The 13,708-nt window shown below is 37.8% G+C and overlaps 1 protein-coding gene across 13 annotated transcripts in view; it reads left to right on the forward strand.

Annotated features, from left to right (window-relative positions):
* The window catches only part of nbeaa (neurobeachin a), a 114,320-nt gene that overhangs the window by 97,893 nt on the left and 2,719 nt on the right, over positions 1-13,708 (forward strand). For 8 of the 13 annotated variants that reach the window (XM_042732872.1, XM_042732879.1, XM_042732876.1 and 5 more), the window contains 23 exons: positions 766-899; positions 2,017-2,078; positions 3,680-3,744; positions 3,913-4,021; positions 4,128-4,294; positions 4,401-4,525; positions 4,798-4,944; positions 5,882-6,018; positions 6,198-6,315; positions 6,400-6,502; positions 6,668-6,783; positions 6,896-7,008; positions 7,544-7,684; positions 7,830-7,946; positions 8,020-8,172; positions 8,418-8,585; positions 10,419-10,508; positions 11,053-11,245; positions 11,353-11,424; positions 11,874-12,029; positions 12,159-12,329; positions 13,139-13,240; positions 13,475-13,671. In XM_042732872.1, the coding sequence (XP_042588806.1) occupies positions 766-899; positions 2,017-2,078; positions 3,680-3,744; positions 3,913-4,021; positions 4,128-4,294; positions 4,401-4,525; positions 4,798-4,944; positions 5,882-6,018; positions 6,198-6,315; positions 6,400-6,502; positions 6,668-6,783; positions 6,896-7,008; positions 7,544-7,684; positions 7,830-7,946; positions 8,020-8,172; positions 8,418-8,585; positions 10,419-10,508; positions 11,053-11,245; positions 11,353-11,424; positions 11,874-12,029; positions 12,159-12,329; positions 13,139-13,240; positions 13,475-13,671 (2,956 nt within the window). The remainder of the gene's footprint in view (positions 1-765; positions 900-2,016; positions 2,079-3,679; positions 3,745-3,912; positions 4,022-4,127; positions 4,295-4,400; positions 4,526-4,797; positions 4,945-5,881; positions 6,019-6,197; positions 6,316-6,399; positions 6,503-6,667; positions 6,784-6,895; positions 7,009-7,543; positions 7,685-7,829; positions 7,947-8,019; positions 8,173-8,417; positions 8,586-10,418; positions 10,509-11,052; positions 11,246-11,352; positions 11,425-11,873; positions 12,030-12,158; positions 12,330-13,138; positions 13,241-13,474; positions 13,672-13,708) is intronic. The other 5 variants (XM_042732873.1, XM_042732880.1, XM_042732881.1 and 2 more) reach the window with 1 other exon arrangement.

Here is a 13,708-nt window from a genome sequence, read left to right on the forward strand (position 1 = left end):
AGGTTGCTACTTAACTGCCCTTAACCGATGAAGCTGCTGCTCTTTTGGTTGTTTTTACATGACATGACAATTTCAACAAAGTGAACGCTTTTTACTAGCCGCTGACTTCATACGCAAACGTGATGTGAATGCAGCATAGACATCAGATATGCTCTGATTGGCTGTAATTTCCAATCTTTGCATCACACCTGGTTAGGATTTAGTCTCAGTGACTTGACTAGTGTTTGTAACTGAGATGCTGCAAAAAGCCTAACAAACACATTGATAAAAAGCATATACATTCCTTATCAGCAATAATGTTTACCAATAACTTGACAGAATCAACCCTGCAAGCTTGGCGTTTCAGTAGAGACATTGTCATTAATCATATCAAGTCATTCCTTGTTTGCACCACACTGGATGTCCTCAGACCTTTATCTTTGATTTCTTTTCCTTTCACACTCACCCTAGTCTGTCATCATTTGCATCCCTGGAGCTGAAGTTGTAGTCTTAGAGCAGGATAACTAATTTTGTAGCTAAGCGCAGTGGCACTTAAGGGTGATGTGTGCAGTATAACAGGGTGATTAAGCGTTAAGCATTTGCTCTTTCTGCCTCCCTGTGGTTGAATTCCTGTAGGTTGGCTTTAACCCAGCAGTAACGCCATAGACTTTGTCACATACTAACCAGCTGGAATTAAAAGCAAGTGTGATTTTTAAACTGGTCTCTGTGTTTTGGAGCTAACTGGAGTATTTCTCTCTATGCCTGTCTTTCATTTTCCACCCGTAGTATCACGACTAAATTGGAGCGAGCCTTAGAGAAAGTGGCCCCCTTGCTGAGGGAGATCTTTGTGGATTTCGCCCCCTTCCTTTCGCGGACTCTGCTGGGCAGTCATGGGCAGGAGTTGCTCATAGAAGGTACAGGTGCTGTATAGTGCTCCTTTTCCTCTCTACCTGGTGTCTCTGTGGAGTCCCTCACTGTCTGCTGTGTGTGTGTCCACTGGCTGCCTCATACACACACAATTGTGCGAGTGCATGGACCCAGAGCAGGTATGAGAAAAACAGAACTGCTTAGGATGAGAGGATGTCATATATTTGCAAAGCTAATATTTTCATTGGCCTCACAATACAAATTCATTTTTAATTAAAATATGCATAAATAATGAAAATGTAATAAATAAATAATAATAATATATTTAAAAATATACAGTTGGTATGCAGTTATTACAGTGGTATGCGAGACATTTTGTAATTTTTTCTAGTTAAATTTATTTGCATAAAAATACATTTTTAGTTGTGTATTTAAATTTGGGTATATATTTTTGTGTCCGACAAAATATATTTTATTTTACCAGAAAGAAAAAAAACTGTATGAAACAAATAAACACATACAAAGAATTAGTTTTTAAATGTGCAATAATAGCTGGTGTGGAAAGTGACAGTTCCATCAGCTGGCCCAAGCTTGCTCACACTGGGCCCAGCCTATCAGTCAGTCTTTATTGTTGAGTCCCGAGAGGACATCCTTCATTTCATCAGAAATCAAAGGAAACCTAAATCTGAAGATCCAGATCTAGAGTGAATCACTTTTGCTTCTTGTTCCACCACTGTCTTTTGTCTCCTTATATTTCCTTCCTCTCTTCTTCACCCCTTCATGAAGTCCTCTCCCTCCCCTCCCTGTTGTCCTGTCAGGCTTTAATGTCTGTGCTCTCACCTTGTATTGACCTCTTCACAGTTTAATGTTTGTCTGTTTTACAATACAGCAGAACTGTGTGTTCATTAGAAAATAGATTTATCACTTTAAAGTTTTGAGCCAATTACATTACATAATTTTATGTAACACACATGTACAGTGGGGTCCAAAAGTCTACACTAAATATCTGGGATTTCTAATGCAATTTAAACCTGGAAATGCACTAAAGGAAAGTTCATATTGTGTACATTTTCACTAGTGTTGTCAGTCTTTTGAATCCCACTGAGGTTTATATTCATCTTGTAGACATGCGCATGCTAAAATTTGTTTTCTGTCACTGCACTGCCGCAGGCTTAGTTTGTATGAAGTCCAGCACATCGGTTGTGGAGCTTGTGATGCTCTTGTGCTCACAGGTGAGATTTCTCTCTTTATTATCTAATCATTTCTTTTGAATAATTCACATTGACTTTATTTTGAAATTCTCTAAGTTTCAGTATTTTCCATCACCGCACAAATTACATTCATATTTCAGGCTTCATAAACAGTGAATAAACTGCATTAACAACTTAAAATCTTGGAAAAGGCCACAGTGCTGCAGTGTGGCAACACTTCATCAATCTTTTGAGCCTCTTTTGAAGCTTTGTGCTTGATCTAAACAGGATCTGATTTCAGACCCACCCTACATTACGCTGAAGCCAGTGTGGATATCAAAGTATCACTGCATACTTCTGAACTTCCAAAGCAATAAAGAAAATACATTCACATTTTATCAGTTCATGCATTCTGAGGGAATCAAACCTTTGCTAGCACTATGCTCAACTGTTTGAGAGCTACAGTAATGCATTTTTTGCTTCCAATAATGCCACAAAACTTCACACATTCATATTCTGAAAGTATTCCTGTTGTTTTTCTTTATGTAGAAGTGTCTGAAGGCATTTAGTGTTTAGAGATAAAGAATTTTCACTTACCTTTAAGACACTCCATTGAAAATCCATCACTGTGCTCCATAATATGCTTTGCTTTCAATCCACATGAGGAGCAATGTACTTTTCTTACCACTAATCAAACATTTCAAAACAGAATTATCATACAATTACATCTGGATGTCAGGATCTTATACTAGAAACCCCACTGAACCTCTTTGAACTCTTCTGAATGATAAAGATTTCAGACTACCGCATCTCAGCAGGATTAGGAGCTTTGGGGTGTAGCAGTGGCCCATCCAGTGTTTGATGCCCTCTCATCTTCCTTTCCCCTCCCTCCTCTATTTCCCATCATCGCTCCATCAGCACATATAGTATTACTGAAGCTCCAGGCCCTCCATTAGTGGCTCAGAGGGACGAAACCGTACCCTTAAATATTGATTGGCAGGAAGCAGAAGGTAATGGGAGCTGCCTGTGATGTGTCCTTCTAGAAGCATCTGCAGTGGATGCTAAGTGCATTCTCCCTCTCTTTCTCAATAGTCACTCTCACTTATGTGGCAAGGAGCCAATCAGGAAAGATCATCAGTGCATCTCTTTAGCAACCACATCAGGCGCCTAAATCATCCACACTCAAAAAAGACACAAACATTGATTTTATTATAGGACTGTCAACTGATTAATCGTGATTAATCGCATCTAAAATAAAAGTTTGTGTTTGTATGTATGTGTACGATGTATATTCGTTTATGTATATATAAAGACACACAGATGCATGTATATATTTAAGAAAAATGTATATATATATAAATATATATATATATGTGTGTGTCTGTCTGTGTGTGTGTGTGTGTGTGTGTGTGTGTGTGTGTATTTCTATATACGTCATAAATATACACAGTACTATTATTTAAACCAACTTTTATTTTGGATGTGATTATTCGTTTGACAGCCCTATAAAAATATGCAGAAACCAATACCATTTTTGCATTTTACCCATTGCAAATACATCATTTAATTGATGCATTTGCCTTTGGCACATTAAAATGTTTCAGTTATGACAAGTCCATAATGGTTGTTATGTGTGGTTCCAGGAGTGGCAGAACTCCATACAAAAGAACGCAGGACTTGCATTCATCGAACTTATTAATGAGGGGAGGTATGTTGTATACTCATTAAAATCCGTTCTCGACTGGATTTGTTTATGTTATGATCTGGTGCACTAGATAGAAAGGAGATTGTCATTATGCAAAAATCAAAGTAATTTCAGGTTGTCACTGTTATAATGCAAACTGTTCATGTCATTTACATATTTCGCTATGCTCAGGCTTCTGTGTCACGCCATGAAGGATCACATTGTCCGTGTCGCCAATGAGGCCGAGTTCATCCTGAACAGGCAGAGAGCAGAAGATGTGCACAAACATGCTGAGTTTGAGGTCAGTCAATTAGTGTGGATCACTGTGTCATGGGTTCACAGTTTAAATACTTATCAGATGTAAGGTATGATGTGAAGATCATTTCCTTTGCTCTTTCTTTTCATAGTCCAACTGTGCCCAGTACGCTGCAGACAGGAGAGAAGAGGAAAAGATGTGTGATCACCTCATCAGTGCCGCCAAGCACAGAGATCACGTGACCGCAAACCAGCTGAAACAGAAGATCCTCAACATTTTAACCAATAAGCATGGAGCATGGGGAACCATGTCACAGAGGTTCACAAACTCACAGTTTATTGTCAACCTTTGCTGCTGGAATTTAGTTTCTTGTTTTCTGGCCATTCATCACCTCTTTGCTCTCTCTCTTTATTCCCCACCTCAGTCAGCTGCATGATTTCTGGCGTTTGGACTACTGGGAGGATGATTTGCGCAGGAGGCGGAGATTTGTACGCAATGCCTTTGGCTCCACCCACTCGGACGTGGCTCTCAAATCTCTAGAGGAATACGGTCAGCCACAACACATCCATACACCTCAGTCTAATTTTCAGTGCCCAAATATGTCTCAGAGACATAATATTAAAGTGATGTGTGTCCATACATTATACATATCTAAATACAGAACATTATTTTTGTCATGGATAAAAAATAATTATATATATATATATGTGTGTGTGTGTGTGTGTGTGTGTGTGTGTGTGTGTATGTGTTATTTATTTTTATTATTTTTATTTGTTTTTTATTTTATTGTAATTTTTTTGTGTGTGTGTGTGTGTGGGCAGGCCCTGAGGAAGAAGAGGGCATGAAGTCAAAGAAGTCGTTCCGTAGTCATTCGGTGGTCAATCAGAACCCTGAGACGGAGCTGATGCTGGAAGGCGATGATGACGCAGTCAGTCTGCTGCAGGAGAAAGAGATCGACAACCTTGCAGGTATTCAGCGTTTCTGCTGCACTCAGGAGGCTATTGTTTACAAGCAGCCTCCTCAAATCCCATTGTAAGGGTGCCATGGCACTATTAAACAAATTAGTTTTAAATGTCAGGCCGCACCAACAACGCCACTTCTAGCTGCTCATGCAGGAACCATTAGTGTGGTGATTCTTTGATGTATTGTTGATGCATGTGCTAATGTATGCAACTGTACTTTATTCCCAGTGGCTTTTCGTCCGAGGGTATTTATCTCAAGAGGCAAGTTTGGTCCTTCAGTAAAAGCGTATGCTAATTAGTGTTTTAGCCCAGAACAAGATCTAGCCCTTCTGCCTTTTGATACAAATCTCAGCTGAATCCGCACAAGTGTGTGATTATGAGCTTAAGTGCTACATCAGATTTTGACATAGAATGTCTGAATCACTAAATTAACTAATTTAACGCTTATCAAAGTAGCCACTTATTCATTATCCTAATTTAACATACTGTGGCTATTTAATCATTATTTAAATAAACTAATTAGCTTGTTTTTTTCCTTCAGATTTGAGTTTTTTGTGGTCAAACCATCTCTTTGTGGTTTGAAATCTGATGTCTTTGATCATTTAATCATGCTTTCGGTTTTCAAAAACATGAGCTATAAATGCTATGTGATAAATCACTGAGCTTTTGTCAAATAACATTCTGATAACAGCTGATGGCACCACTAAAATGATCATTTTTAGGGACTGGTAATGGTAAAAGAAGCTTTTTAAGACCAGACTTTGTAGATTTTAAATGTATTAAATTATGAAAAGTTAAATTTTTCAAAAAGATTATTTAATTTTCCAAAACTGGCCTTGAAATCCCAAGTAATTGGAAAATCTAACCATAATCACTTGACTAATCCAGGACTCAGGACTTTAAAATGAAAAAGTTTCTAATTCTGTGGCATGGTTTCCTTCAGGTCCGGTGGTTTTGAGCACACCCGCCCAGCTTGTTGCTCCTGTGATCGTTGCTAGAGGCACGTTGTCGATCACCACAACAGAGATCTATTTCGAGGTGGACGAGGATGATCCAACATTCAAAAAGATTGATTCAAAGGTATTGTATGTGTCACTGATAATGAGTTACAGTATATCTTTTATTTCACACAGAATAACTGTAGAGTTAACGAGAATATCATCCAGTCAGAATTTCAGGGTAATGCATTGGTATTGGTCTTCTTTGCTAACCACCATTCCTCTGATTGTATTTAAATGCTTTGCTTTTGTGTTTGTCAGGTGTTGGCATATACTGAGGGTCTGCATGGGAAATGGATGTTCAGTGAGATCAGAGCAGTTTTTTCCAGACGCTACCTGCTCCAAAACACTGGATTAGAGGTCTTCATGGCCAACAGGAGTAAGATTCCAACATGTTTAACAACAATGTCAAACTGATGTTTAGGTCAGAGTTTTTAATGGCACTATTTCATTATCTCTACAGCATCTGTCATGTTCAATTTCCCGGATCAGGGCACAGTAAAGAAGGTAGTGTACAGTTTACCTCGGGTCGGCGTTGGCACCAGCTATGGCCTCCCTCAGGCAAGGTAAGGTCTTTGGTGTAGGTTTTTTAATATTGAAACTGATTCTGTGATGTGATATTAGTTTAGGAGCGGTCCTTATGCGACTAAACATTTAATTGGTAATTAACAGTGAATGTGTTATTTGCCAAAGCTAAATGATTGCTTGTTATTGTGCTGTTCCTCCCATAGACGAATCTCTCTGGCAACACCAAGGCAGCTCTTTAAGTCATCTAATATGACTCAGAGATGGCAGCGGAGGGAGATTTCAAATTTTGAGTACCTCATGTTCCTCAACACAATTGCAGGTAAGATGATTCCTATGATTGCAACTAATAGTTTTATCACTACGAGCGATATAATGAATCAAATTGGGGTACATGCTCACACACAACATTGTCTGTTGATATTTGTTTGCAGGGAGGACGTATAATGATCTGAACCAGTATCCTGTCTTCCCTTGGGTCCTGACTAACTATGAGTCAGAGGACCTGGATCTTACCTTGCCTGGGAATTTCCGGGATCTCTCAAAGGTATGCCAATCCTGAAAGTCTTTTACCATTACCCATTTAGAGCTACACAAATCATCCAGAATTTTTAAAAATACCTGATTTTGAATTTCAGATTTTTAATGTTGTCTCGTTTTATTGGAAATAAATTGGACCCAACTGTTTGGTTTTGTAATTTAATTCAAAAGTAAAGTAATCATATGATAATATGCACCCATATACACTAATATTTAAAAGTTTGGGGATGGTAAGAATTTTTTTTTTTTTTGTATTTGAAATATATTTTTCAATTATAAATGACTTTATTGTTACTCTTGATCAGTTTAATGTGTGCTTGCTGAATAAAAGTAATAATTTCTTAAAGTTACCCCAAACCTTTGAAGGTAACCTATATGATATAAATATACTAATTTAAATATAATAATACTCAGCTTTCAGAGCCCTGAATCCAACGTGAGCTGTAACTTTAAAAAAATATATATATATAGTATACATATATATATATATGTTAGCATAATATCCAGAATCCCTTTTTCTCCTTCCTGTTTTGATAATATAGCCAATCGGAGCCCTGAATCCAAAGCGAGCCGTGTTCTATGCCGAGCGCTATGAGACGTGGGAAGATGATGGAACTCCGCCCCATCATTACGCATCACTATACTCAACTGCGGCATCCACTCTCTTCTGGCTCGTCAGGATAGTGAGTCTTCACTATAGTCCATTTTATATTATATACATATTATAGTATCTCTCAGAACTCGAAAATCTCAAAATTCTGCTTTTAAGAAAAGCTCTTATGAAAGTTGTTTAATCTGAAATTGTGTGCCACTTCCTTCATCCCACAGGAACCCTTCACAACATTTTTCTTGAATTGTAATAACAAGTTCGACCATCCCGATCGGACGTTTTCTGGCATTGCACGCTCTTGGCGAAGTTGCCAGAGGGATACATCAGATGTTAGGGTGAGCAAACTTTTGTGAGGTATAACGATTCTGTAACTCGTTATGTTTGTCAACACATTTGTTTGTATGACAGGAGTTAATCCCTGAGTTCTACTACCTCCCTGAGATGTTTGTGAACAGCAGCGGATATGACCTGGGGGTGAGAGAGGACAGGACAGCCGTGTGTGATGTGGAACTACCTGTCTGGGCCAAAAAACCAGAGGACTTTGTTCGCATCAACAGGATGGTGAGGGATGGAAAGATTATGTGTGTCTAAGCACCTTTGTTTGGTCCACATTAGTGCGCAATTTCAGCTGCCATTAGGATTAATAGTCCAATTCAGCCAGTGTTTCAAGAATCAAAAGCAGCTCTAGTTCGTAAAAAAAAAAGAAATAAACTTTGAGCCTCGCACAGCCTTTACAAGGCTAGTAATTTCTTTTTGAAGCCCTGATTGGTCCTTGTGTTAACCCTGTTGTCTTCTTCCTGTCTCAGGCGCTGGAGAGTGAATTTGTGTCCTGTCAGTTGCACCAGTGGATCGATCTCATCTTCGGCTACAAGCAGAGAGGACCAGAGGCCATTAGGGCTCTCAATGTTTTCCATTACCTGTCTTACGAGGGATCTGTGAACTTGGACACCATCACTGACCCCCAGCTCAGAGAGGTCAGTGAGTATTGAATAAGTGGAGGATATTGAGCCAGGAACTTGTCCTGCTTGTGTGAATCACGTTAAGCTGTGTTTTTGGTGGGGTTTTATTAGACATTGAGCAATGTTGTTTTTTTTATAATACTGATTTTTTCCAATACATTTTTTTTATTGACATCTTTACATGTCTCAATAAAATATGCAGAATGAAATGCTTTATTTTAGTAAAAATAAAACAAAATAATGAAGACAACAAAAAAAAAACATTCAAAGCTGATAATAACATTACATATTTAATATTGCAATAATAACAATTAATCTTCAAACGCTTAATGTAAACAATTATCTCAAAATGCTTAATGTCAATATAACAATCTTAAACTAATTAAATAATTAATCATAAGTAATCTTAATGTGAAGCATTTTAGTAACATCTCAAGAACTCTAATTATTAAATAAGACAAAATATTTTATATTTTTAATAAATAATAATACTATAAAAATGTTTAATGTCAATACTTAGGATTAATTATTATTGACAGTTAGTTTTATTGACAAAACACTTAATGTCTTAATAGTTAATCATATTTTTAACATTTCGAAAGGTCTAATAATGTATTAAACAATTAAAATAATTTATTAAACAATTAAAAACAATTTACACAAATTAATATTATAATTAAAATATTGAATACATTTACCTGTAAACATCATTGTTTCCTGTTTAACACACAAGAGTGCAGTGCTGGTTTTTTATCAATAAATTTGACATTAGAGCCAATAATATATTGGAGAAAAAAATCAAATCTTATATGATAAGGTTGGAGTGATTATATTTCTGATGTTTGATATTTTTTAATTGATACTCCACCCCAATGTGGTTATTTTGTCCGTAAAAGCTTTGTACGTCTTCGGAACACAATTTAAGATATTTTGGATGAAAACAGGGAGGCTTGTGACTGTCCCATAGACTGCCAAGTAAAATACATTTTCAAGGTCCAGAAAAGTATGAAAAGCATCTTCAGAATAGTCCATCTGCCATCAGTGGTTCAGCCGTAACGTTATGAAATAATGAGAATACTTTTTGTACACAAAGAAAACAAAAATAATGACTTTATTCAACAATTTGTCTCCTCTGTGTCTCTCTGCATCACGGTAGCACCATTTTGAAGAATATCCGCTGAACGCAAGCAGCTTACGCTCTTCTGTGTCAGCCGCATTGCAAGGATGCACTGTTTTCATTCAAATCAAAGTGTAAATACACCTAGAAAATGTATCCTTGTGGCGTGGCTGACACAGAAGAGTGTACGCTGTTTGCGTTTAGCGGATATTGTTGATAATGCTACTACGTTGATGCGGAGAGACACAGAGGAGACAAATTGTTGAACAAAGTCATTAATTTTGTTTTCTTTGCTTACAAATGTATTCTCGTCGCTTCATAAAATTCAGATTGTGCCACTGATGGCAGATGGACTATTCTGATGATGCTTTTCATACTTTTCTGGACCTTGACAGTGTAACTTACTTGCCAGTCTATGGGACAGTCATAAGCCTCCTGGTTTTCATCCAAAATATCTTATATTGTGTTCCGAAGACGAACAAAACTTTACGGGTTTGGAATGACGTGGGGGTAAATGATTAATGACAAAATTTTCATTTTGGGGTGGAGTAACCCTTTATTCATTAGTCTTTAATGATGTTTCCTGTCAATATCTTTCTCTCATTTCATTGTGTTGACAGCAGTGTTCAGTGTTCTTGTCCATGTCTGTAAATGTCTGTCAGATTTGAGGCAGCTCAGGGGTCTGTCAGCTGAAGATGTAACAGCTTGTTTTATCTCTGTCGTCTTTTTAGTCTACGGAGGCTCAGATTCAGTCATTTGGACAGGCTCCATCACAGCTGCTAATAGAGCCTCACCCTCCACGCAGCTCCGCCATGCACCTGGTGAGACTTGATTATATCTCTTTTATCATGTCTTTTCAAGACACCTCTATTTATTGTGATCTATATTACATATTTTTTAATCAGTTATCTGTATTAGATCTCTTTTTAATAGATCAATATTGTCTATATAATCTTTTATCATGATTTGTCTTTATTACATTCATTTTATGTAGCTCAGAATTGCAGCTAATTGTGATGGACCAAATGTTCATTTGTCTGTACCATAAATGCAAAATGCTGCCACAAAGTGACAAAATGACAGTCCGGTAGTACATAGAATTTATATTTAGCTGGTTCGGACACTGATTTACACCTAGAACGCTGTCTAGGGTGTTACACATATCAACCAGCCCTACCTCCTCCGGACGGTCCAAACCAGCCCAAAACTGATCCTAAACTATATCCTTACCCAGAATCCCACCCTGTAGTTTTCACCTTGTTTGCTCCATTGTAATTTACCTTTCTAATTCCCTATCCCTTCGTTTCTCCGTTTTCTTCCCAATTTTTCCTCTTCCTCCTCCTCTTTCTCTCTTCTGCTCATTAGTGTTTCCTTCCTCAGAGTCCTCTAATGTTCAAGGACCAAATGCAGCAAGATGTAATCATGGTGCTAAAATTCCCCTCCAACTCTCCCGTCACGCACGTGGCAGCCAACACGCTGCCTCACCTCAGCATTCCCGCTGCGGTCACGGTCACATGCAGCCGGCTGTTCGCCATTAACCGCTGGCACAACACAGTCGGTGAGCACTACCATTTGCAACTTTCATAGACGTAACAGTTTTTCAAACCACCTTTTTTAATGTTTAATGCAAGTTTATTTACAATATTAGCAATATGTTTTGTTTAGGTCTCAGAGGTGCTCCTGGATACTCATTAGAACAGGCTCATCACCTTCCTATTGAAATGGACTCTCTGATTGGTAAATTCCTTAAATCATGTGATCATGTGTTTAGCTAGTAACTTGTGTCACTAGGCCTGAAATTCCATCATTTAAAGGCATAGTTCACCCAAAAATGTGAATTCTGACATGATTTATTCCCCTTCATGTCCAAACCTGTATATCTATCTTCTGTCAAAAGAAGATATTTTGAAGAATGTAGGTAACCAAATGGTTTCAGTGCCCATTGACCGCTCCATTAAATGAAAGTCAATGGGAACCGAAACTGTTTGGTTACCAACTTTCTTCAAAATATCTTCTGTGTTCTGCAGAAGTAAGAAATGCATACAGGTTTGGAACGGCATGAGGGTGAGTAAATTATAAGAGAGTTTTCATTTTTGTGTGGACTGTCCTTTTAAAACATGGTTGTATCTTCAGACTCAAACTGGATATTTTTTTAATATTCACACCTGGTCTGTTTTCTTTCCCAGCCAATAACTCTGGCATTAGTAAAAGACAGATCACAGATTTGGTGGATCAAAGCATTCAGATCAATACGCACTGCTTTGTGGTGACAGCCGACAATCGCTACATCCTGGCATGTGGTTTCTGGGACAAGAGTTTCCGTGTTTACTCCACTGAGACAGGTGCTTGTGTCTTTTATAATTTTATGCCATTTTGTATGCCAACTTGTACAAATAAAAGACTTTCACTCTTTACTACAAAAAAAAAAATGTCTATGTGCACATATGCTCATCTGCTCACTCTTCATTCAGGGAAACTCACTCAGATCGTGTTTGGTCACTGGGATGTGGTGACCTGTCTTGCGCGATCTGAGTCCTACATTGGAGGTGATTGCTACATTGTCTCTGGCTCACGAGATGCAACCCTTCTGCTTTGGTACTGGAGCGGACGACACCACATCATCGGAGACAATCCCAACAACAGTGAGCACAATGTTTTTAAAGCAAATGACCCAGAGTACAGTATATGAGAATTGCTTTCATTTACATAACTCAGTGCTCAACAAAGCTGCATACATTTAATCCAAAACACTGTAAAACAGTAATATTGTGAAATATTATTACAATTTAAAATAGCTGTTTTTATTTTAAAGGGTACATAACATACACAGTTTCACCTAATCTCATGTTAATCTTGAGTACCTATAGAGTAGTACTGCATCCTTCATATCTCCAAAAAGTCTTTAGTTTTATCATATTTATAAAAAAAAAATACAGCTTTCCCTTTTCTCTCCGGAAAAAGTCGAGCTCCTGGAGGCGTGCCGTGGGTGGAGCTATAATACTGATGTTTCGTGTTGTTTCCATTGACATATTCACTTATGTGCTGATTTCCAACAAAAGACAGAAATCTTAAGCAGTTGTACTTACATGAATGAGGTCTTTTATCACTGGGATCAATTACTGTAATTGTGTCCTTGCAGTATTAATTTCTTAAAAATAAAATCTTACTAACTGACCCCAAACTTTTGAACTGTATAGTGTGTAAGATATCACATACATAGGACATATTTTAATACTTAACATTGATGTTACACTCATAGAAAAATGGTCTGGTTTTTTTTTCTGAATATATAAAATTCATTCCTTTTTACTGCCTGCTTACCTACCTTCATCTCATTCCTAACATAATCTTCTTTTTCATTTTAACTTTGGTGTGGTAATGAGTTTTAGTTCTGTGGCAAAAAAAAGGATTTTTTTAGGATTCTAGAAGCTGACCTTCTGTTGTATTGTAGGTGATTATCCAGCACCTAGAGCGGTTCTCACAGGCCATGACCATGAGGTGGTGTGTGTGTCAGTGTGTGCTGAACTGGGACTCGTCATCAGTGGGGCCAAAGGTCAGTCTGAGAGCAAGCAATCTGAATATTATCAGAAATCAACTCTTTTCATACCAGTACTGGTTTCCATGAGAGCTTATATAAACCCATTACAGTTAACAAATTAAATGTCTTAAATATGTTTATTTTAAAAATTGTGATTGTCATTTTTTCCTGATTTCTCCCTTTTTTAGTGTCTCTGCTTGCTGTGTAATGACAGAATTGAGAGTTTCTTGCTGTTGTCTTGGTTTACAGAAGGGCCATGTTTGGTGCACACCATCACAGGAGATTTACTGCGGGCCCTGGAGGGCCCTGAGAACTGTCTCCAGCCCCGTCTGATCTCTGTGTCCAGTGAGGGCCACTGTATCATCTACTATGAGAGAGGACACTTCTGTAACTTCAGCATTAATGGCAAACTCCTGGCACAGATGGAGATCAGTGACTCCACACGTGTAAGAGGAGACATACATGTTGGAACAGAAACAAATA

The sequence above is a fragment of the Cyprinus carpio genome, chromosome B10, assembly GCF_018340385.1.
Source record: "Cyprinus carpio isolate SPL01 chromosome B10, ASM1834038v1, whole genome shotgun sequence".
NCBI classification, from domain to species: domain Eukaryota; kingdom Metazoa; phylum Chordata; class Actinopteri; order Cypriniformes; family Cyprinidae; genus Cyprinus; species Cyprinus carpio.